Raw genomic sequence first — 25312 nt, 5'->3', positions numbered from 1 at the left:
GCCTGCTTTCGGACCACTTTATTTTTATTTTATTTCATTTATTTTATTGAGCTTTAAAAATGAGGTAAATTTACTAAATAGTTCTTTGAACTGACAGCAGGATTATTTGAAGACGTCCATGATTTTGTCCACCCATATTTTTTTTTTGCTTGTGTAATTAATAGAGTCAAATTGTTTGTACAGCACATAATTGTAATTCAATATAGTAATGAGTTAAAAGAGAACAAAAGGCCTAGGCACTAAGTGGCTTGAAATCCTTTTTCGAGTGTCATTTAACCACTGATGCATGACCTCTGGATCACAGCCATTGCTTTTCTTTCCAACGAGGTGTCCTGCGCACCACATAATGTATACACATTTCTCTCAGCAGTGCTTTACAATATGCAATATCATCATTAGCACCTCCTTGGCTTTATAGCATTTTATGTTGCCGTCAGTCAGTGGGACCTACTAACTGTCAGCTGTTGTGGTTCTTTATCTTACTTGTGTCTTTTAGCCCAACATTTATGGTGGATGATGCATATTCTAGTTCCAGACCTGAGATAAAACGCACTCACACATAAACGGGCGTATCGTGACTTTGTCGTCATGACTTGTTCCAACATCTGTTCCCATAGAAAACAGGCGACCAATTGTCTCGGTTAGATAAAAACAATCCCCTGAGCGCAGATTCAATCTTCAAAAAAGCAATGAGTTGATTCGATTCATAACAATTGGTTCCATATTTCCAGAACAAATAAAATCTCATAAGAGGAGAAAAAACATAAAAGTACAATAATGAGCACTCTTTAAAAAAATATTTTGATATATTTTCTTTCATGAAACTCTGACAGTGGATAGTATGATGAACAATAACACTGGGGGAGCTAGAGGGGGATGACTGAGGGAGCACTGACCTCTTCCCCCAAAAAACAAAAACATACCTGGTCGTGCCAGGCCATTTATTTGACCTTTGGGTGTTTACCGATTATTCCAGAAATTTTGTTCAACATTTCCACGCATTCTCTGCTGCGAACATATAGTGAATCAGTGTTTCCTGAAGATTCTTTGGGGGTTCGATCTGTCACCCTGGCCACCCCACTGAACAATCTCTGGCTACGCGTTTGTATTGGACTTATTTATTGTATTGCACCCTGAACTATTTTTTTTTTTTCCCAAGCAAGCATGGTCCGACAGCATGAGCAACATAAGTGTGTTTGCTGATAACAATCGCGTCAAAATGACATGCAGACTATCACACTGCACCATGAATAGCTGTATAATGACCTGCCTGATGGACTGTCAACATTGACTTTTTCCTCTCGTATGGTCCAAAATGCTGTAAAGTAGAGGGCATCCCGGCTTTCTAAGTATGTAAATGCTCCAAACATCTGCTTGGGAGTGGGAGGGGGTCACTTTGCATTACCTAATTATCCATGCGCCATCGTAAAAGGTCAGCGCAATCTCCACGTAATCACCTGGAGCAGAAAGGGTTGCCCTCATTTCATTTGATTGCCATTTGGAAGCGCTAAGAATGGCTAAAGCGGCCAAAAAGCGGAAACGGTGGGCGGCCATGTAAACATAGATGTGTGGAACTGGGATGGGCCGAGGAGCAGCAAGTGGGAGGTGCGGGGATTCTCGGCGCCCTGCCACTGAAAGGTGGATGGCTATATAGTGAGGAACGCAAACAAGAGCATCCATAGGAGAGGAGATCCACTCACAAATAAGATCCCGTTCAGATTTAAAAAAAACAAAGCCAGTTCAGGTACAATATCCAGGATGCGTGCTCTTGTGGTCTTGCCTCTGCTGCTTTGTGCCATCGCGTGGGTTGGCAGCGCAAAAACCGAGGTCAAAGCCGTGAAACTGTGCGGCCGGGAGTTCCTGAGAGCTGTGGTGTACACTTGCGGGGGATCCCGTTGGAGGAGGTTCCAAGCAGAGTCAGACATGGATGGTGAGGCAACTGTTTCATTTTGTTTGCCCTGAACCTATGAATACAGATTTTTCTTCTTTAGTTTATAACGTTTTTTTTTTTTTAATTAAAGTGAAAAGTATTTAGCCAATTAGAAATATCCAATGTTCTTGCTTGCTGATTTATTTATGCATCTATTGCGGGGTTTCAAATTTGCACAACTCAAGGCCAGATCTGACCTGCCACATGTTTATGGCCCTGTAAAAAGCAAATAAGGTTTACTTCATGTTTCTTGCCATTGATCGGAAAATCTGGAATTGCACATTTCCTTCACTTTCTACATAAATGAAAAGCACCCACCCGGTCAATTCCTTTTTAACATAAATTGAAAAATAGCATTTAAAATTTCCTGTCACCATTTTGCATGACTAAGACATTAAGATTTGAAGATACAAAAGTCATGCTCAATTTGAATGGACACCGTCACAATGTTGTAGAAGCACATCAAATCATGAGAATCATTTTTTATTCTCATAAATTCACCAAAATATTTAAATCAGCTCTCACTGTATAATGCAGTGCACGGTTGCCAACATAACAGAATCAAAAGGGAATAAGCGTCAGCCATTGCCCCATATTTGAGCAATGCAAGCCCTTTTTTCCATGCATGTGTGGGCAGACCAGGACATGATGTGAACATCATTAAGCCACTGGAGCACACATCAAGATTAGAAGCGCTCTCACTCTGTTACACATAAGAAAATTCAGTTAGTCTTATCAACTGGGGCGATCACCAAGAGGAAAAAGATGCTGCACAAGACAAATTGCAGGGCGGAAATCTATCATTAGGCTCATATTTAATGGGAGCATCACGATAGAACCACTCTGTATATTAAAAAAAAAAAAAAAAAAAGTCTATTCTATGTCACACAAGCGTTGTCTGAGCTATTCTTTGTCCTTGCATTATTGATGCAGGTGTGTCCACAGGAGAGGAGAACACTTTGGAAAGTTTGCCAAGTATCACAACCCGCCCAGGCTCAGACTTGAGCAGGCGGGACATGAACAATATCCTTACTACGGTGTGCTGCCAGGTTGGCTGCAGGAAGAGCGACCTGGCCTTCCTCTGCTGAGCGCCGCCATCCTGCTGAGCATCCTCGTCGTCAAGCGACCAAAAATTAATCAGTCAATCTCAAAAATGCTTGAAGACAACTTGATAATATGAATTACAATTCTCATTTACATAAATTCATTTCATAATTGCTGTTTTTTGTTTTTAAAATGTTATGGATGGGGTTCATTTTTTTAACTTTAATTTAAGTGTAATTTTATTTTTGTTAAACAATGATACCAATATTTTTACTTTGCCAAATTTTCAATTGAGAGTGTTGCATGTCATAGCACGGTCAAACCATAGGGAGGAAAAATGACAATTTGGTTGAGTCCAAAGCACTCTTTGATATGTTGCTTTTTATTTAAATGGAGGGAATATGCTTTCATTTTGTTGTTTTGTCAAATAAATGTTATTGCACAGACTCTTACTCTTTGATGAGTTAAAAAAAAAAAAGCACTTTTAGTACTGGAATTAAAACAAAACAAACAAACAAACAAACAAACAAACAAACAAACAGTACAGAAAAATCCAAAGAATTGAATGAAGTTAGAAGTTTTATTGATTTTGGAAGGAAGCAAACTAATTTCCATTTTAGTGTTGACTTTGCACGTGGTTTGATGTTAAAGCATTCTTACTCACAACACAGCAAAAAATCTGATCTTGTTGACAGTAATACAGGTGAGTACACAGCACAAAACATCATTTGAAATTCCGCACCTGCTTTTTCTGCATGCTCTACAAGCAATGATGACTTACTGCAGACACATTCACAACAGATGAGCCTCTGCACCCCAAAAAAATCTGAATATTGAATCATCTGTCACAGTTAATATTTTAGCATTGACTGATGTCATTAATTCACTTGGAGCAAAAAAAAAATGGTGCGTTCCAAGAATGGTTCAAATGAAAACAAATTTAAAGGACTAATTGAATTTCAGACCAGTGAAATAATAATTGGTTTGCGTCACCCTAAAAAAAAAAAAAAACTTCACGTCAAGTAAAAAACATTTCAGGTAGCACTAAATTAATTGTCAAAGCTTAAATATTGGGTGTGACATAATGCATATTTTTTTCAAGTTCATCCAATGTTTTTTTCAGTCTGGAAACACTTTTGTACGAAAGGATTGAGGTGAGTGATAAATGACTGGCAACTGGTATGCATTAGAAAGCAACGCATCAAAGGGCCATCATTTCAGAACATTTCCTCTGATTGCTTTGATAGTTACCAAAAACATTACAACTTACCATCAGATCTAGACAAGACAGGAAATTAACTCTCTATTTGTTTGTTCCCACTGGCAATTAAAAACAAAACAAAACAAACCCAACGACATAGGGAACACTGATGTCAGGATAACTTCTTTGACCGCTCTAAGCCCAGTTTACGATGCTTCTACAACACATCTTACAAGACCAAGTTTGGGTGTATTTAGCACAATATTAACATACAATACAGTATCGTGGGCTTGGGCAACAACTCACACACACACTTTTATGTTCAGAAGGCGTGTCAAAGAGCATTCGGAAAGATAGACATTATCGGCACAGTGTTCTCCCCCACAATAAAATATTTTTCTGTTTGAATTCTGCATTGAAAATATTCCCCTTGTTCTCATTCATAGGACACGCACACACACACACACACACGCCGCACACACACAAAGCATTTTGGTCAACTTAACCTCCATCTGCAACCTCATTACGTCATCTCACAGAGACCATTACAATTGTGTCAAATAAAGCTATGGATTCAAGCGGGCGGGGCAAGACGACCAGGCCGCTGCCTGAAATGCGACTAGGGAAAGTCACATTTGAAGTAAAAAAAAGCAAAGCATAGAGAAAGATTGTAGCGTTAACAAGGATCGAGCTACAGGAAGAGGAATTACGGAGACCAGTGGACTTCCCTTTATTCATTCATTTATTGATTTAAAGGTCAGCAGGCAGATATCCTTTTATGACCGAAAAGCCGTCTCCCTCATCTTGAATTAAAAATATTGTCCTAACAACATCTAAACGGGATTATTGATTGACAGCTGGCACAGACAGAATGGATGCCATGGATCCATCATCCTCGCCTAACCTCCAGCGTGAACGAACGTAAATGTGCATTTCCGTGTGAACCCTCGCCAAGTCTACATTGCCACTGCTTTCACAAAGAAAAACACAGCATCCTGGATGATATTTATCATTTGAAGTTACCTGACCCCTGACCCCACCCACCCATATATACATATAGCTCAAAACTCGTTGCACTTGAATTAAAAAATTATATCTGAAACAAATTAAAAAATTATACGTCATACTGTACACATTACTCGACTACACAGATAATAGAAAGAGTTCAAATATTTATACCTTGAAGGGTATTGAATTAGGTGACACCATTCCAAATCTAATAATATACAGAAGCACATTTTCTACAACAAATCATGTCATGAATGACAAAAATAAGATGCTGTCATGTCATCTGGAGTTGTCCTGGGAACAACAGAAAGGCTATGTGACCATACAAGTTAAACACCAAACGCCCTTTAAGATATAGATGTATATATTATTCATCTTAAATGACACTTTATACACCTGGGATCTTGGGGAAAAAATCCTTTTTTAAATTGTCAGAGCCAGCAGATTAGTTTGTCATTGCCGCTGCCTACCGGCTAAAACATTTGTAGCATTGCAAAGAAATAGAACAGCAATTGGACCGACTGTTCAGCCCGTTTTGAATACATCAACACAGTACGAGAACTCTATTGAACCACTAGATGAGTCATGAATACCGTATTAGCCGTGCTCTGATCGATAAGTCGATTCCTGTGGAAAACTGTGATCATCGGTATGTCGATCAATGACTCTCATTGCCGATCACCCGCAAGCCGTACTTTGCCTGGCGGGTTGAAGATGAATGACCGAATAAAATCAGATTCTTCAAATTAAAATAATCATTAGTCAGCAACTCTAAAATTTAAAAATCAGCATTGTAAATGATATCAGCCAATCTCACTCACAGATTATAATTGTTGTCATTGAGTTGAACAAACGGAGTCTTATGCAAAGTCGGATAGGTTCCGTCACCTTCTAAATCCTGGCTGGTCAGGCAGTTGCAATGAAGACTCACCACACAGACTTCCAAAAGAAGGAAAGAGTCCAGGAGCACGACACCAGCAATTCTGATGTCATGCAATAAATAAATAATACCACCATGAATACAAACGCCATTATTAAACGAACTTAAATGGTTCCACCAAGCTAGATGAAAGTTTTTACAATACTGCTGGGTAGGCTGCTGTCCTGGGCTGGTGTGGGAAGAATGTGGGTCGTCATCTTCTTCTATCTGCTGGACTTTAGTGTTCATCAGTGCGCTTCTGGACCTAGTTGTCCGCCAGGTATTTTCCTAAAGGACATAATAGGTTGGTTAAATAACGCAGGTACTAAAACGACAATCACGACTATGGATGGTGCTCAACGATTGCAAACTCACCAGCGGCGAACCTCTTTTTGACGAGCGAGAAGCGATAGCCAGGCCCGGCCAGTTCAATATCACAGCCTGACAGTGTACTGCCCTCGCTCGTGAACTGCACAGCTAGTGGAGCTGGTTTACTTGGGCCTTCTGTGAGCTGGAAGCGGGCTAACAAAGATCCAACACCTGCGGATAAAAAGAAAAAAAAATGCTGGAAATTAATTGAGAATGGGGAGGCAATTTAAGATGATCAAGATGGAATACTTTTGAATCCATCAGGAGACACCACTTCAGAGAAAGTTTGTGATCAAAATGATATCCAAATCTTTGTACAGACCTCCATTTTCAGATTTTTGTGAGATATCTGGAATCTTCCAAAGGATTCTGTGCTGTTCTGCGTTCCTGTTAGGACAAGGTGGCATGATTAGTCCAGTCAAGCACAGCCAGAGGCTTTTTGGTCTATCGCTGTCAATTTTACCATGCCGCTGGGGGTAACACAGCCTGGAGTTTGGAAACGCCTCCATCAACTGGGACGAGAAACTGGACGTTGTTAAGCGCCATGGGCGTCGACATGGCCTCGCCGTTATATTTGTAGTCTATCCTCAGGTCTGTGCTGGTGGCTTCACAGCGCCAGCTCACGGCCAGATTTAAAGGTGTGGACACGGGACCTTGCACCGATACCTGGAAAAGGTAAATAGCACGGTTACAGTTTTGCAATGCTATTTATGAGCATCGCTTTTCCTGTTTGGTGTACTTTTTCCAACTCACCTGATACTTCAGCATGTCCACGTTATAGTAGGTTGCCTGTGGCTTCTGTTCCGATACTTTCTTGAGATGCGCTATCAGGTTGGGCATGTTGACCCAGAAGTCCTTGGCATCAGCCTTGGCTTGCGTGGCGGTGTCGCTGATGACGAGGCACACGGGGGGGGGGAAACAAAAGCCAAGCGACTTTTCAAATGCATGTTTTGAAAACAAATAGGATCTGGCTGAGTTCAGTGGAGCTACATGCAGAGAATAATAAAGAAATGTATTAGGTTTCCAGAAAAATAGTGATAGTGAGCGAAAACAAATACTGTACATGAAATATTTTTGAAATGAGTTTGAAAAATAAAGGACTATATCAATCAATCAATCAATCAATGTCTGGCAGTACTGAAAATGATGTCATGCTTTTGATTCCCCATGCTCATTAAGATATTAAACATTGAAATGAATGAGCTCCATATATTTAACAAGAAGAAGTGAGGGCATTCGGCTTGACTGTCAAATGAAGGGAGAGGTTTGATTGAATTTCCGAGTGTGCGGCAGTGTCATTACCAGCAGAGCAGTTGGGGGTTAGGCAACACATGCTCCAGTCGATTGTAGTTGCTTATGCTGAAGGTTAACACAGCGGGGGACGGGTTATTGGCAAAGTGCCTTGTGATTCCCGCTGGAAACGACAAAACCATCTCACCTATGATCTTGACAACACATCTGAGGGGAGACAAGAGGGAGAGTTGATGAAAAAAGAAAAAAAAAAAAAGGAAATGAGACACCACAAAGTCATAGACACGATCAAACAATATACTTTTGAAAGACTCAGTTCAGGATGGGAGTGATACAATTTGTTTGACTGCAGAAACAATGGCATCATTAAAAAGGGCCTCCTTCACACAGCCGATTGCCAGACTCAACGGATGCATCCAAGATTGGACTGCTGAGTCAGCAACAACCCATCTTTTTCCCTAATGAGGGAGAGACTGCTTTTGTTTGACCTACTTGCCAGGGTCGGCCCCTTTAAAGAAGGCATTGACTGTCTCGGTGAATGCAGCAGCCACAGGGAGAGTGTCTTGAGCCCCCATGGTGAGAGGACTTGGCCCTCTGGAGCAGCCTACCATCAAACACACATGTATGAACACACAAATAGATTTGTACTTTGACTCAACCCATTCACTGCCAACCCAGTTCATATCTTTGATGTCTATAACCGTCAATGGCACGGAATGAGTTAATTCCCAGAGTGTAAAATAGGTTATTCATTAGCTTTTGTGGCAAATGGAAGTTGACGGTCATTTTTATATTGAGCGTGTGTGACTATGAGGAACAACAGTAAGTAAGGACAAAACATTACAACAATACATAATAGTCAAAGACAACATATAGACTCATTTCTCTCTGTTCTTTGACTGTGAATCAAAGTATCTCAAACATATGCACACAATGTTAGAAAGAGGCTGTCAAACATGTGCAAGCTTTTTTTGAGTTAAAAGACCGCAAAGTGCAAAGATCAACCCAAAAAGAGAAACAGCGGAAGGAAACGGTGTAAGACATTAAGTATCATGTGCAATGAATGATGATGATGATGATCCTTTAAGCGGGAAAGAAAACAAAATGAAGATGAGCAATGTCAGGAAGACAAATTGACCACAGCGTTAGTCGTGATGGGGCTCAGCCAGATGTTAGTTTGCTGCTGATGGGATAGGGGAGTCTTTTTTTTTTTTTAAGAAAGAGGAAGTAGAGGAGGGAGCAGAGTTGGGGGCAGGCCAGGAACCAAGCTTGCACAAATGAGCCTCAAAGAGTATGTGTGTGCGAGTGTGTGTGTGAACACTTCAATTAGCCGCTACTGTTGTCGATCAAACTTACCTTCAAAGGTTAAATAAAACTTCCCTCTGTCAAACCATACAAGGGATGGCTGGTCATTCTCTGTGTCGGGTCAAAGGGCAGAAGTGGGGATGGGACATCGGGCGGGTGGCAGAGGAGGGCGATGAACGGGATTGAAGGAGGTGGGTGAGGGAGGGAGGGACGGAGGGGGAGAGGAGAGAAGGAAGTAGCGTGAGTCTCACATGGCAGGTTGCTCACATCACTGTGGGGTGAAACATATAGGTGGAAGCCGGGTGACATGTGGATGCGGGGAGAAAGGACCACGGCAAACCCACACACAATTATTATGGAGGTGAGCAATACATTTTGCTGCCACCAGTAGAATACTAATAGTTTCTAATATGAAATATAGCCTCATGTAAACGGTGCTGGTCGACAAAAAAAATAAAATAAAAGAGGCGTGCAATGTTGAGAGACATCCTGCAGGAGGCCTTCGTGAGACCTGCATTGCATGGTGTGGGAAAAGCAGGACTGGCTGCTGCAGAACTTTGGAATGTTGACCAGAAAGCAAATTATATTTGGCACAGTGTGTAAAAAAAAAATCCTGGTTTTGTGATTGGGATGAAAACGGTGGACTACAGCCAAACAGCAGCAACTCATGAAGATAAAATGGCAGGTGTTCAGATAGCTGTATTTTTTTTAGAGTGACCACTTTGAAAGAAAGTGGAGTCAGAGTTCAAGTGTAGGAGGAGATGGCCGCCAGTCACCATTGCTTCATTTTGTCATGCTCCAAAAGTGCTTGATAGAGACTGGCATGAATACTAAGCAGCCGCTTGCCTTCCTAATTTGGTTTCGTCCTTATGCCTGATTTCAATCGACGAATAGCCAAACTGCTCGGATAGTGTGAGTGAGTACAGTATGGAAAAAAAATGATGGCCGCCAGGTTCCACTGAGACATGGACATTAGCATACTGTGTGCCACAGTCACAGTCACACAGTCAAGGTATCCTTGGGTGCCTGCGCAGCACTCAGCCAACGCAAAATACAATGCGTGTCGTGAGAAAAAAAGAGACAAGAGGTTTCCATGGCGACATTGTGAGACAGCCTGTAGTGCACAGTCATAAACCAGAGAGAAAAGCCCCGAAGGTGAGTGGATAGAGAAGCCGCCCAAACTTGGGAATGGTGGAATGCTATGTCAAATTACAGACCATGAAAAGCATGAAAAATGCGACATGTGGGCCAAAAGATAACAACACGTCACAGTGATGGGGAAAGAATGCCAAAGCCAATATGAAAATCTGGGATGACAACAGCAAACCAATGAAGAAAAATGATGCAAATGGTACAGCAGAAAATATTTGTTGTATAATATCCTGATCATTTTTTCAGCAAAACTTGAACAAGTCGACTCAAATATAATGACAAGGACACCGACGAAATGTTTGCTTACAAGTGGAATGAAATGTCTTTCAAAGACAGGACAGTCTTTCATTTTCATTTTCAATTCTTTAATCCATCACTGGATGGGGTGCTTCTATTCTGATGTGAGTATTTGAATGATCTAACTCCACAATGGGGACAAAAGGTTAGATTTTGCAAGAAATACTAATATGTTAAAAGGATCAGGGATAGGCAAAACAAACCTGACACAGAGAGGTCTTTACTGATTGTGGGAGTGGTAGCAGCACTCAGGGAGTTGGTGGAGGAGATGGAAGAGGTGCTCTCTGCCCGGGCCAGAGGAGCAACTGGAGGCTGACTGGCTGCTGCATGAACTGGTGGACTAAATGGACGATTCTGAACCATGAACAAAAAAAGACAAATAGTCAAGTAAACATGTTTAGGTGGATTGCTATGCTTGGAAAAACCTTCTTTAAATGACTTCTACACTTGTACTTATCGCAAAACATAGCAGTGAACTATATTTGTATTTATCAGACGAGTCGTCTGACGTTTTTTTCATAGTTCCTATGACGACAGTTTAAAATTAGAGCTTGGACTGGCACCCAAATTCTCTACTGTACTTGAACTTAGTTTTTGTAAAATAAAAAAATCAACTTGGATTCCCATTCAACTTATATTTTTTTGTACAGCCCAACAGATTTTCATGTAGATTGATTTTGTGCTTAGTAAATAGGCTCATCCAAGTGCCATGAGGTAACATTTAGTGTGTTACAAAAATCACAGAAATGGACTTACAGTATCTCCTACACTTGGTTTTCCTGGTGGAAGTTTGGGTCGTGAAGGGGGTCGAGGTGGAGGAGGAGGCGGGTTGACGCTTGAAGGAGTGGCAGGCCTTACTGGAGAGGAGGAACCTACAAAACGGGTTGGTTGCATGGTAAAGACAAGGACATTCCCAATTGACAGAATTTGGAAACACGACATTGTCAACCCACCGCTTTTTGTCACACCAGGCGCAGCCGATGTGGGGCCTGGGGATGACACCACCGTCCGGTACGTTGGGGGAGGAGGTGGTGGAGGTGTAGTACGGTTACCCTGGCTTGCATCTTTGGGGGAAGTGGCAATTTCACCTTCATCCTCGTCATCTGTATTCTTTGTCTGGATCGGTGGAAGGGAGCGTGTTGCCGTTTCCTTTTCAGGCAAAGGCGCTGAAGGGGGCGGGCTGGCTTTGGGGTTGCCGGCTGCTGTATCGGGAGTTGAAGTCGGAGGAGACGCAAGCTCCTTGGGTGAAGGGAGGGACGAAGCGGTAGGCGAGAGAGGATTTCGGTCTTCGGGTGTAGAAGGCCCTGATGGGACAGAAGGCTCCTCTAAACTTGGTAGAGGGGATATCTGAACTTCTTTTGGAGAAGGAGGTTTAGGGGGATGAGATGTTGTGTCTTGAGCTGGAGGTGGCGATGCAGGTAAAGGTGGGGCAGGAGATTCAGGGGGTGGGGGGGAAGCTGGTAATGGAGGTGCTGCCTCCTCTGGAGGAGGGGGCGAAAGATTATGCGGAGGTGCAGCCTCAGCAGGTAGATGTGGCCCGTCAGAAGACTGCTCAGCAAAGCACACCCAGGTGTCACCTGCATTCTCATTTACAGGGGCAGCCTGCTCTGGTCCAAAAAGATTGTCCAAATCAGCTATGGATTTCTTTCTTGTTGAATTCTCAGCTTCTGTTGATAAATCTGAGACAGACAACCACTCTTTAATCCCAGACGATAAAATATTCCCGATACGCAAGGAAGCAAGAAGATAATGGAAGCACCCTTAGGACTAAATAAATACATTTGTTAAGCACTGTCCACAACGAACAAGACGAGTGAGAAAAAAAAAAAAAAATCCCTGATGTAATGAAATATTAAAAAGTATTATTACCTGTGTCATCTGTAGAGACAGGGTCAGTTGTCAGAGGCGATGTCGGGACGTTCTTGGGTGGAAGTGGGGGTGGAGCTGCAGATATTGCCAGTGAAACAATTAACACACACTCCTCGTTTTTAATAAAAAAAAAAAAAGAAAGAGGTCATGTCAGTTTTGTTGATGTGAGGATGTGATCTGATTTTCTATGTTAAAAAAATCATGAGTAAACAACACCCACAATAAATAAGGCAATGTCCAATGTGTTTTTTTTTCAATTTAGGCTGTCAGCATATTGCGTAGCTTGTTTCCAATTTACACAAATACTACGAACGTCACTGGAAATGGGATTTGCCTATTTCATTATCACGTACAATTATTCTGCCGCCATTGTAAGTCACACTGGACAGTGCCTTTTTTAAAATCCCTCCAGGTCTGGACACAAATCAATATCTTTAATTAATAATACCCTTACATGTATGGAAAAACGGAACGGACAAAAGGTGACCCAGGAAAGATTACCCATGCAACATTGCACATCCATTAACCACCATGCTAGGAAGAAAACAAGAAAGGTCGGTCGGTCCTCAAACTTATCATAGTAGTGAACATGAAAGGAAGAAACTTGTTGTTAGCAAATGAAAACATTTAGTGAGTGTTTCAGTCCTAGTAATCTTGTTTTAGTAGATGAAGGGGGCTTGTGAGATGACTTGACGCACGGATGTGGAGTCACCAGGGAGATGAAGGCAAAATTAGCAGGAAATTCTAAACTTACTTCCTGTGGGGAAAGCTCTTGTCAAAGAAGACTCGGGCTCTGACACAGTAGCCCCCCACACGTCAGACTCAGACAGAACCACTTCATTCAGGAGGAGACACAACACCAAAACACCACAGTTAAACACTCTCCCGTAAAAATATGCACAAATAGTACCATAAATGCCAAGTTTGGATTTGATTTTTTTTTTGTATGAAGAAATGGGTTTTTGCATTTTTTTCCCCTCCCTGAATAAATAGATGACATGTGGGAGTTACGCAACAGCTAAGAGCTCTCCTGCAGTCGGCATCGATAAATCCAACAGGTTGAATAAGAGCAGCTGACTACACGCTTTGCATATAAACAAGCTACAGCGTGCAAATAACAAGGGTGCTGAGTGCCACTTGAACATGACCACAGCAAAGACAAAGTGACATCGTGAAGAAGGACATTCCACTATCGGTGACAATAGAAAGGCAAACAGCGCTAGGGGGAGCAGGATTTGGTTCACACCCACACAAATACAGTACGATCAGTGGAAAGATCAAATACCTTCTATTTTCTGTTCTCCAAATGCGGTTTCCAAAGGAGGTCCAAATAAATCTGTAGTTTCTTCAGAGGCTGATGTTGGCTGGCTGCTGCTACTGCAGGGAAGAAGAAAAAAAAATCACATACGTATAAATGATGTCCTCTCATTATTCAGGAACTACTAGATTGGATAAAACCGAGAAAGCCTATACTGTGCTTCCAATACAGTATCAGCCCCGCCGCAATTACTATTTCATTATTTGCATTGAAGACACTGCGACCATATTTTTTAATCCAGTCGTGATGACGGCTAGTATTTGCCTGTATTGAACAAGGTTGCTGAGATGGAGATACCTGGGAGCTTGTGATGCAAGCGCAGGTGCGGGGGCCACGGTGGCAACAACTCGTCTTGGTCTGACAATCTCTTCACCTGGACATAACATTGGTACAAAATACATTTTGCATGGCATTCAACTAGTTCTGCAGGAGTGAGCTGAATGGGAGGCTTAAAAAAAAGAAAAGAAAACGAGACTTACTGGAGGGGTTCCTTTTCAATCCCTATAACAACAACAAAAATATCATTTAAAACCCTAAAAACCCTCAAATATAGCATGCAAAAAGTACAATTACTGACTCATTGCATTTATAAAAAACAGGAAGTTGCAATGAGTAAGCACAAAACTGAAAAGAAAGACAAGCAAGCAGTAAACCAAGGATGACTAGAAAAAAACTAACCTTATACATAGTGTTAATGTACAAAATGTTATTTCCACTTCCACTCAAATTAAAATGTTTATTTTTCCATACATCATGGCCATATTGAAGCACATTTAAGACATGGCAAAGCAGAGACCACTGCAAATATTTGTCTATGCGGACTAAACGACACAACCCATACTAATAGTTAAGAAATAATTGTATGAATTCAAATTGCTCAAGCAGCAACATGGCAAGGAAGGAGGCCGTATTGAAAAGCTTTCAATGCCTGCTCCAAGCAAAACGGCGGAAAAGGAAAAGGAACTTTTGTTGTAGAGGCAGGAGAGAAATGACATTGCAGCTAAACGCTCATGTCTGCATGTGCATGCATGGGCAGACCACAGCGCGGCATAGAGAGGAGGGCACATGAGGAGAACGATTGAAAGGTTAAAGCGTGGGCGCAGAGCAAAGGATGACACCGTGGGTAGTGACTGAAGTAAAACAGCAAAGAGTTCAGCTGTTGGAATCGATTGTAAATATTTGGGAGCAAGCGTCAATCGGTTCATGACGGGAAAACAAAAAACATGCAGGGAAATGACCTTGAGAGTCAAATGACTGCACAATTTCTATCCATATTGTTTCAATGCTTGACCTCAGCCACTGACCCCGTCCGTTTACATACTATATGACTACAATACATCTTTTTTTATATCTACATATATTCTCTTCTAAGTGGAGCTATATGACGTAGTGTGTGTATAATGTGAGCAAAGGGAGATGGAGGCACTTACCGGGCTACGTCTCTGTGACCAGCAAAAAGGAAGAGAGAAGAGATACCTGGTCAGAGAGTAACAAATCAGTAACACAGACATCACGTGAATCAGAGCTGCAGCAATTTGCTGAGGCGGCTCACATGTGCGGGGCGGCGTGAGGATGACAGCGCAACAAATAAGATGTTAGCCTCAACTCTCCAGGATTCTTTTATTAAGTGTCGCAAAAGATGAACAGTTGAACGTTGGAACGGCTTGAATCGGTTAAGCAAGGCTTGAGCAAAAGTAAAACACCCCAATTCATTCAAATAAATATAGAAGTCGCTGAGGATTGTTTGATTTAAACTGATTTTGACCTTTTAGTGTGCATTTTAGCCCCATCAATACTGTAGCCTGGAAAAATGTTTTTCAAGGGTGTTGAATAAGAAAATAGTGAGAGCAATTGGGTAAGCTTCCTCGGCTGTACATTTTAATGTTCTTATCTGATAAGCAACTTAGTTGAAAGCCGAATATTCTTCGCATCCATGAATTGTTTTTTGTCTTCATGGCTTTAATTGACACTGAAGTCTGGCCCATCTTCCTGCGTCACATGAAGCATTTTTCTCCCTCTCGTCTAGTGCGTGTTCCAGTTGTGCAGTGAGCCGTGAGCGATTACGGTGACGCAACAGGGGGGAGGGGCCTGATGGAAACCATTCCTTTCATTGCATGCTGTGGAACTGCAACCATAGCCAATGAGTGTCATTCTCACAATGTAAACAGGAAGTGATGACACTATGACCTTTTGGTTATCATTAGAAGTGTCCAGCGCAGATACCATTTCAATTGCTATCGAGAAATGATTTGGACTTAAAACTGCTGTGCATAAAGAAAACAATGACATTAGACAAATACGCCGCTTTAGAAGACAAAACCCGAACGGAATGCACAGTACAGAGTAGCTTCTCGTGCAAGAAGCAGTCTCCTGCACGACTTTCATACCTGATCAGTTCGACAACGATACAGTCATACTGGTTATTAATTATTGAGATCCAGAGCTCGTGTGACTATTGGCAACCTGAATGACTCACAGGTTGTGTGTGCCCGCTTTCCTAAGTGAATTATTCAGGGTGGTTACCCAAGCTACCTGTCATCACTGCTAAATAGAGGTAGAAACACTCATGTCACAATTGGCATTCCTAATTTTGGCCCTCATTAGAAGCACCATTTTCACACTGTGCTGTTTTGGCAGCGTGTCATCACCAGATGGTCGATGTTGTGGCGGGAGTGCTTTGTGTGACAGATGCTCCATGAATAGGAGAAGGCTGAGGTCACACAATAATTCGGAGTGAAAAAATAAACTTGCTGTAATCACAACATGAACTTTCTCTCACAAAAATTTAAATTCAGGAACAGGACTTAATCAACTACACACCGGGTGCATCCGTCGTCTATAGTTCTTATAACTTATTCATCTCTAAGAATCCAGACTACCATTTTGAATCATTGTTTAGCGATGGACGACTTTTATAAATGGCACCCGATGCAAAATGTAATGAAACCAAAATAAATTATAAATACATTTTTGCCGCACGGCTGACGTACACTGACGCCAGCCACTCCACAGAGGGGGCAAGTTCCTCTCAGCTGATGAAAATGCGAAAAACCAGGAGCAAATTGCACATGCTCATCACGAATGCAGCACACTGTTTATGAGAATGGAAAATGTGGCCCATGTTACTCACCAGAGGCGAAGGGGAGAGAGCAATGTTGCCTATGGAGGCTTTGAGTTCTTCAACTGAGGGCACTGAAACAACTTGATCGGCCGGGAGCGGCTTAATCTTAATTTTGAACTTTTTCCTGTGCTCTTCCTCTCCTTCCGACTCGTCAGAAGAGAAGAAATGGGATTTGGGGCAATGTGGGAGACAGGTGTCAAGGAAAAGTGTTCAAGCAATAATGTGACCTTTTAACGGAAATACATCTAGGTTCCCCATGTGTGATGCACTTCAAATTGCATGAAAAAAGGAGCATGAATGATGTTCGTCCACAGCAAACTAGGATTTATCAAGCATTGTCTGAGGATATTTTCCTGTTCTGCCTCATCTTCAGGTCTGATGCTATAACCCTCTTCATCCACCTCAGGAGAATTCTGAAATGCAACAAATGAATGTAAAGCTCCATGATTGGGAAGTATAAATTGTACAATTGGCACTTTGGGCACTTTCAGTTCATCTGCCAAAATTGCTAAATGAGTTCTTACATATCTTTCCCAGTCAATTTCTCCATAGAATCCATTTGGGGTTCCATTGGTCTTCCTCTGAGACTGAGAAAAGAGAGTGACGTTACAAGCATGTCACTATTCCTCACTAGTGATAATATTGAATAAACATTGCTTATATTGTTTTCATTGAGGTCAAAACTAATTGGTTTATTTTCTATTAATGATTGCAAATAAACATAGTATGCCAGTGAAATTTGTCATTTTTGACAAAATAACATCAGCAATAATCGCCTGTGTGTTATTTGCTGCCTGAGAGTCCGCTAATGTAAAAGATACTAAACTAATGTCACACTAAACTATTCTACAAGCTAGTCTACTTTAAGGACTAGAACTTGACTGTATTCGGTACCGATTCAACCTCTTGGGAATCCTGGCAAGTGAAAAGGACAAAGAAAATTCAAACGATGAATTTCAATGCCAAGTGGAGTGAGCACTAGATTCATAAAATTCCTCCAAACAAATCAAAAAGATACAATTTGACAACATTAAGCTTGCATCACAATGGTCAAATAAAAGAATTGATGAAAAAAATGAAATTGAATTGAAGTGTACTTACACCCCCCTCTCTGTCTGGGGAGCCCCTGTATGAAATGAAAGATGAGAGAAGAAAGAAAACTCAACTTTATTCTGTCCCAAACACATTTCAAATGACAAAGTATCACATATGCAAACCTATTAAAACATACTTTTATCACTTTGGGAAAAAAAAAAAAGTAATTCCTTTGGTCCCACTTGTCTTTTGTGGAGGCAAACGATAAAATGTAATGATATAATGCATAATGACGGCCGTAACTTACGTTGAGTCATTGTCTTTCTCTTTCTTGCGTATCCCAAAGGCCTTCCTGGTGCGTTTTTTCAATCCTGAGAAGGAAGAAGAGGCAATGAAGTAGGATCAACAACTAAAAATACTGTTAACTGACACTTATCAAATACCCTCTGTATACAATGTATTTACGGACTTATGCTTCATCAATGACATTATTGATCGTTTGCACTCTTCTTTCTCCGAACTACATATAGTGTATGTTCATGGCCAGCCTTGTGAAACTCAAGGTTGTTGTAAATAGAACCTCAATTGCTATTAGAAGAATCAATGGAATAAAGATTTTTAGATGGCTTGGTGTGCCGCTGGAATTAATATATTGTTATTTATTTTGACAAAGCTATTTTTTTTAATCCCTAATTAAAAAAACTGGAAACTCGTCTTTTCGTGCCAACCACAAATAGTAACAGGCAAAACAATTAAATGCTTTTCCGGTACACAACAGAAAGTACATAATAACTTGCACGTCCACATTTTTGCCGAGTGGTGAGAATCCCACTTTAAGTGTCATTTCATGTTTTAAATGTATCATCTCCATCATCATGAAGATGAGTCGGCATGAATGCCCCAGGGCCACACTCTTACTTACATACCCCAGATGAAAGCCCAGTTGTCACCCTCCATCTCTCTCTTCTTTGCTGCTACTACAGCTCTCATTCTGCCCAACGTCAAGCTATCCCTCCCTACTCAACTTCACGCATGTACATACAAGTACACTGTGAACTGCAACGAGGCAACCTAATGCCACTCCACACAAACCTGTACTGTAACACACACCCAGACACACACACACACACCATAACACGATGCCAAAGTCACGACTCCTGTTCTCGATCCGTCTTGCACTCAAGTGAACTAGCAGTTAATCCATGCGTGCAATAAAAACGAATTTGTAAAAATACAAGATGGAAAACAATGATTGGCCATAGCAGTCTTGTATTGGACATGAACAAATTCTGACATTTGTGGGCCTATTTGCAAAGAGCATGTAACTGTAAAGACCACAGCTAAATCCAATTGCACGTGAAATAACGTAAAGTAGCACAGTAGTACATAAATGAATTTTGTGTACTATAACAGAGACTAATGTACACATTGTATAATGACATCTGCTCAGAAGGATGCTGGCAAACGTGCTAATGTCATTTGGCAGTGTCCTATTGAGAAGCCGTAATTTCATTTTGGAAAATGCAAGATGAATCCAAGTAGACGTTCAACTATACCCTACGTCAAACCTTAAATATACATTTGATGGGGTTACAAATCGGGTCCTTTCCTTCATTTTTAGAGTCAATTGGTGGAGGAAAAAAAGCCACAGAATGAACATTACTCAGAGCAGTGGAGTATGTTATCATTAAAGCTGATTTGAACGTACAGGGAGGGCTTGGCACACACAAATAGTCTCCAAATGTATGGATGTTTGCCAAATATTCTATTTTTATTCCAACCCTTGAAAATATAAAGCCACTGCATAAGACTGCTAGCCCTATATTCACTATAGCTGCATGCTTCAGTGCAGTTCCAGTCTAAGAATCGAAATGTGGCGGCGGCGGCGGCGAAACGGTCTGTTTGTTCATTTTGGTGTGGATGCTAAAAATAGGCCCTGGTTGTACTATCCAGGTGGCTCCACTGCAAGCTATCAACTTGCAGGAACAATGCTTTTAGTGCAGACTCAAAGATGTTGAGAAACATCCGCATTGGATGCCACTTTGGTTACAGATGTTCTTTGGGGTGGGTGGGGGGTACTCGAGCTGCTTCATTGCACATCATTCACAAAAGTGGGTCAGTGCCAGAAAGCATATAACAGCATCACAATTGTTTCTGTGGAGCTGACCAAGAGATATTTGGAAATGCTACAAACTCATGATGCATCCATCTGTGCAATTGCTCTGTTAATATTCATTTGAATCATTAGAGTGAAACTGAGGTATTAAATGATATTGTTTTTTTTTTTTTAAAAGAAGTCCAATTAACAAATACTCAAAAGTAACAAAAATGTACATACGCCTTTATGTTTGGTCTGAAGACAATAATCAACACATTTGCATGTTGATGTTATTCATCATTTGGAGTGAGTGGGTGATAAATTAAATTACATAACTAAAAACATGAATGGAAATAAAATAAATAAAATAAACAAATAAATAAATACATACAAATCATGTAGCAGAATGCAGCTCTCCACCAAGATATTAAGAAAAGAAAAGCAAAAAAAAAAAAAAAAAGGTGGCTCACCGGATTTGCTGTTTTGTTTGTGCAACCGCATTGTGGCCAGTGGCAGTTTCTGCAATCAGCATTCGACACCATTGAATTGCTTCGCTACTGCCAACAGTTGTCCAACATAAAAACAAACCAAACTCAATAATGTGTGGGGCATGTGGGACAACAAGACCTTAGCAACCCATCAAGAAAAAATGCAATTCCTCTACACTCATCTAGGGGTCTAGATATTAAAATGAATAAAATTGCATACCTCACCTCCACAAAACCACGGGAGATTCACTTGCAAGCTTTGTTTGAATACAGTCCACACAAAATCGCACAGAGTGTCCCTTACAGGTGTTTAAGAGTGAAAGTGGGGATTGTCATGAGATTGAATTAGTACACTGCTGTGCTTGATTTGACTCCCATGTTTGACTTTTTCTCATAAAATGTGCGGCTGTGGCTGCTGTTCTGTAGAGAAGCTGCTCAATTCAGATGAGTCACCCATTGGAGAGCTGTTGGGAGAATGAGACAGAAGACAGATCTCCCCCGCAGGCCAGTAAGAAAGATTCTATGCTATCAAAATCCATCTTCTATCACTGTTTCACCTTAAACACAAGTCACCATTGATGTTTAGGAGTCTGTTATTTGCATACAATAAGTCTTTGAAAGGTATGCAAAATAAGTGGTTGGAGGTACAATGAATCGATAATAATTTGATTAATAATTGAGATACATTTTTTAAATTTGAAATTGTCCAAAAGTTCTTTCCCCCTCTCATGCATCTGACTAGCCGACTGGTATCAACTAAATACGTACGTCTAATCTTTTCCTGTGGCTGTGTTTTTGCAACACTGTACCCTTTGTTGATTGGAACTGACATCTGTTTGCATTGGGTCTGCTTCTAAAGCCATACACTACAAATACATAGCGTCCCTGGTCACACTCACCCATAAAAAAAAAAGACACTTGAGAATAAACCTGTCAGCTGCCTGCCACAGAATTCCCCCAGCATGTCTGTTTATTATGTGTCAGTATGACTGGGTGTGTCTGCTTTAAAAAACAAGATGTCATTCAGGAAGGCTGTACTGTCACTGAATAAATTCACAAAGGAGCGCTAACAACGTGCAAACAAGATCAAAGCACAAGACTCTTGAGAGTGTGTCAGCATGCTCATGTCAACTACATCCAGATCAAAATGAGTTTTCCATCCGTACCTGAGCAGTTCGACTTGTTAGCAACTTTTTGGGCTGTGATGTAACGTGGACGAGATGACACAAGGTTTTAAAAGTAGTTTGACCTGAGCCACCAGATCAGACAAGATGCATGAAATGTTCATGTCAATCTCAAGGAAGCTGACAGGCTGGTTACTAAATGTCATTTCTGATGCACCATCTGCCATGTTACTCTAACTAGTTGGAGTCAATTTAACCAGTTCCTAATGTTCTTTGATGCTGCCAAAGTGGGCAAAATGGAAATGGAAAAATACATCCAGAGTATGAACAACTTGGATTACGTGCATTCTTCTCAAAGCCATTCCCCAAACATTCATGAGTCATGTTGCCAAGGAAACCAGATGGTAGCTGCAGAGATCCTCGAAATGACTGTGGATTAATTGAGCATAGTAAGCAAAAACATTTTCGAGGGTTTGATCATTTTTGCATGACGGTGTGTGAATATAATGATGTATTGTACATTTTAAGTCGGTTATTACTAAGATATATTGCACCTCGACTTTATTGACCTTTAGGTCTGACACCTTGGCGTCTACATTGAAAATGAATATTTTTATGTAGTGTTTTGTTGCTCTCAGAAATGTTGCTTCAGAAAGAGTTGAACACATCATTCCTGTATTTGCCAAATATTTGGAGATAGAAAGAGGTCAGCTTGTCAGACATTAACTAACTATTGAACACTTGCTCCCGTACCTTGTAACCGGCATAAAGTAATGATTAGAAGTCTCCAAGCTCATGTATTACCCATACGAGCCATGGCATGAAGCTTTAAAAAGCAGCAAAGCTAACAGGGATTAGCTTCCAATTTTAACACTTGACTATAATCCTACAATCACAGAGGCCATGCTAAGCCTGAGCTACCCATGCAAATAGAAGTAGAGTGGACAGACTGTTTTTCTCTCTTCAACTCAGGCTGGCTTGTGAAAAATCTGGTCAAAGAAGGGGCGCTTTACATAACCTCATTTATTATCAGTCTTTCAAATTGTGTCAGTTGTGCTGTTGTAAGTACAATATTTGCCTGTCTATTACTAAAAAACTGATTTTTGGTAGCACCATGGAGCACTTGATTAGATCATCTGCCTCAAAGTTGTGTGAAATATGAAACAGGCAAAATCCACCTCAGGAGGCGGCCATATTGCCACCTGCTGTCGACTGAAAATGACATCACAGGTCTCAGGTTTCAACCAATCGCGGCTCACCGGTTTTCTGAAGTTAAACCGTGATTGGTCGTGAGCATCCGTGATGTCATTTTAAGTTGACAGCAAAATGGCCACCCCTTTGATGGGTAAAAACGTCTTAACTCATGTTCCACAATCGCAAAATTAAGCAAAATACTGTGTTTGGACTAGTGGGTGCACATACAACATAATATTGTGAAGTCTTTTTGGGGGTTGGCTTACCCTTCAATCTTATTTTGGCGCCTTGAATCAGCTTTTATGCTACCCTCAGCCTTGCATAGGCTTTCACTGAACTCTGTGGCAGAAAATGGATGGATGGTGGGCATGCCATTATTATTTTAGAATTCCTGAGCCATCACACTCAAGTCTCAACAAATCAACATGTCTGTCTAACTGTGTATTTTACAAAAGAACTTTGTGGTTTGTGGCTTTCACTCTGACTCCCAGGTAAGTGTGCTGTATGTTTTAGGCAATGTGGAATGTTGACAATGTGTGTCATTTATCACTCACTGCAGTGGCTCCCACCCACCGATATATTTCTGTAGAAATAGGAATAATATTGGAGTGTGAACGTTTAAAACTTGGCATGACATGACTAGGGATGTTTGATACCACCTTTTCAAGAGCAATACGAGTACTCCATTCTTGAGTAGTCACAGATATCAAGTATTGACGCTAGTCATTTTGATACACAAACATACAGCTCTAATAAGGATTCAGAACCACCACAGCCACATTTGCAAGAATTGTCCTGATTTGCAAACTAACACATTAAACGTCCATTCGGCTCTTATCCTGACTCGGGCTGCAGTACCTGCAGCCTATCCTGAGCAGAATTTGGGCGAGAAGCGATCACACTCGCCACTGGTCAACAGCCAAGCACAGACACATGAAACCAATGTTAATTATTAGACATAAAATACAACAAAGGAACTATATTAACTAGAAGAGAGATGGAGTGGGGGGTACTTGAGTGGCAGCTGCGGCCTAATGGTGTCATTCTGGAGTCGTAAAGCCATGGTTAATTTCTTCTTGCGTTCTCTATGCTTAAAATGGCTTAACTGAAACATGGACATGAGCAAAGACATTATATGTAGACATAGATTTGATAGAAGAGTGCCAGCTGGGCACATAAGCCTCCCTTGCACAATACCTCCAAATAATCCTTTACAAGGGGAAGGGGGGGCTGTTGTGTACAAAAACATACACAACTAAACAAAAGGTACACACGGTCCAATTAGTGTCACCATTATGCCTATTTGATATAGTGCCTGTGCCCTTTTTTTCCTGGGAGCAGAATTCAAGTCATTGGAATGCATGCACTGAAAATAGCATGACACTTTATGACATTTGAACCTTTGCCATCCCAAACTGTGTAGGACAAGGACATACAGTAAAAGGGGATTAACACTGAATCGGAACAGGAACGTGCGTAGCATGTTGGTGGAGAGAGAAAAAAAGACTTACCTTCCATCATGGTTGCAGATTTGCATTCCTCTACCTCCAAGGAGTCTGAACGAGATGCGGGCAAGAGAAGAAGAGACCCCAGTTACTGCAGAGCTTCGTCGGAATCGATGTGCAGCACAGCGGCCGTGTGTGTGTGGCTAACGCCCTGGCTAACACTGAGCCGAGAACACCCTCAGCAGTCGCCTGTCAAGCAGCCAGGGAGAGCGAGAGGGAGAGAGAGAGATAGAGAGAGATAGAGACAGATAGGAGGTGGGGGGGCCTGTCAGACTAGCTGCAGATATGCGCGAGGGGCTTTAATCCGTGCATGCGTGCATGCATGCATGCATGCCGCTGCGGTGGTGCCCGCCTGCCTGCCTGCCTCTGCTGCTTCTGCGGCGAAAACTAACACTTTCGGCAAAGGATGCTAAGAGGAGGGGAAAATATAACTGGAGGTTATAATAAATACAGACGAGAGAAGGGAGCGAGGGTAGGTTTGTGTTTGTGTGCATGCCTGTTTGCAAAGGAGGAGGGGGATGACGTCATATTGGCTCAGCCAATCCCTGTGAGGCGTCACATGGCCTGCAGCCTGACTCATAGAACGCCCTCTTCCTTAACGAATGATGATTTGGATATGTGCGCAATTTAAGGAGAAAAGCGAATACACACGCAATGGGTCGAGATGGATAAAGATACAATGAAAATAAATGTCAGCGGCTGCAAACCAGCCTACCTTATTTTGCCAGTGCAGTGTGCTAGTGGAGAATGTCAATTATTTCCTTTGAGGCAGACAACTGCTATTAGAATCTCAGGACCACCCACACTTCGAGCGCGTGCGCACATACATTGCCAAGAAAGGAAAAAAAAAAAGAGGGCAGAATAATCAAAAAGAAAATTAAAGTTGATGACGTTTAATGTGCAAATCTCATAAGTGAAATTCAAAACTCAGCACTCACTTCTACAAACAAATTCACTCTGCTTACAAATGATTTACTTGCTTATGTCCATACACAATCTTCGAATGTCCTCTTGTGCTATTTAAGGGACTCATCATACGGTACATTTAAATTAAAGAGAGCATTTGCAAAACTACATGTTTTCT

The 25312-nt window shown here is 41.3% G+C and overlaps 2 protein-coding genes across 4 annotated transcripts; one reads left to right on the top strand and one right to left on the bottom strand.

Annotated features, from left to right (window-relative positions):
* The first annotated feature begins 1637 nt into the window (after positions 1–1637).
* Positions 1638–3421, top strand: insl5a (insulin-like 5a). Its single transcript, XM_088394160.1, has 2 exons — positions 1638–1930; positions 2864–3421. The coding sequence occupies exons 1-2, from the start codon at positions 1759–1761 to the stop codon at positions 3016–3018; spliced, it is 327 nt and encodes a 108-aa protein (XP_088250286.1). The 5' UTR covers positions 1638–1758; the 3' UTR covers positions 3019–3421.
* Positions 3422–3535: 114 nt separating this feature from the next.
* Positions 3536–24742, bottom strand: sgip1a (SH3GL interacting endocytic adaptor 1a). Of its 3 annotated transcripts, XM_088394159.1 has the most exons (23): positions 24235–24742; positions 18127–18190; positions 17886–17910; positions 17309–17371; positions 17134–17197; positions 16794–16969; positions 15094–15105; positions 14143–14164; positions 13961–14036; positions 13631–13722; positions 13100–13180; positions 12346–12420; positions 11430–12155; positions 11233–11348; positions 10680–10830; positions 9079–9138; positions 8215–8326; positions 7774–7929; positions 7225–7360; positions 6935–7137; positions 6794–6858; positions 6478–6642; positions 3536–6390 (listed from the first exon to the last, which is right to left on the bottom strand). In XM_088394159.1, exons 1-23 carry the CDS (start codon positions 24242–24244, stop codon positions 6368–6370), a joined length of 2673 nt encoding a protein of 890 aa, XP_088250285.1. In that variant the 5' UTR covers positions 24245–24742; the 3' UTR covers positions 3536–6367. The 3 variants fall into 3 exon arrangements, with proteins under 3 accessions (XP_088250285.1, XP_088250283.1, XP_088250284.1); XM_088394157.1 differs by lacking the exons at positions 9079–9138; positions 16794–16969; positions 17134–17197; ... (2 more) ...; positions 18127–18190; positions 24235–24742 and having other exon boundaries at positions 15094–15174; XM_088394158.1 differs by lacking the exons at positions 13100–13180; positions 16794–16969; positions 17134–17197; ... (2 more) ...; positions 18127–18190; positions 24235–24742 and having other exon boundaries at positions 15094–15174.
* Positions 24743–25312: the final 570 nt, after the last annotated feature.

The sequence above is a fragment of the Syngnathus floridae genome, chromosome 13, assembly GCF_059516105.1.
Source record: "Syngnathus floridae isolate MCC-2025c chromosome 13, RoL_Sflo_1.0, whole genome shotgun sequence".
Taxonomy (NCBI): domain Eukaryota; kingdom Metazoa; phylum Chordata; class Actinopteri; order Syngnathiformes; family Syngnathidae; genus Syngnathus; species Syngnathus floridae.
This window is presented reverse-complemented; position numbering and strand designations above follow the sequence as displayed.

Excerpts from the sequence above, each read along its gene's own strand:
- insl5a (XM_088394160.1), top strand. The coding sequence starts at position 1,759 with ATGCGTGCTCTTGTGGTCTTGCCTCTGCTGCTTTGTGCCATCGCGTGG. Across the intron at positions 1,931-2,863 it reads AGCAGAGTCAGACATGGATG|GTGTGTCCACAGGAGAGGAG; the intron begins GTGAGGCAACTG and ends TTATTGATGCAG.
- sgip1a (XM_088394159.1), bottom strand. Across the intron at positions 17,372-17,885 it reads CCCCAGACAGAGAGGGGGGT|TCTCAGAGGAAGACCAATGG; the intron begins GTAAGTACACTT and ends CTCTTTTCTCAG. Across the intron at positions 7,361-7,773 it reads AACCCCCAACTGCTCTGCTG|CGACACCGCCACGCAAGCCA; the intron begins GTAATGACACTG and ends CCTCGTCATCAG.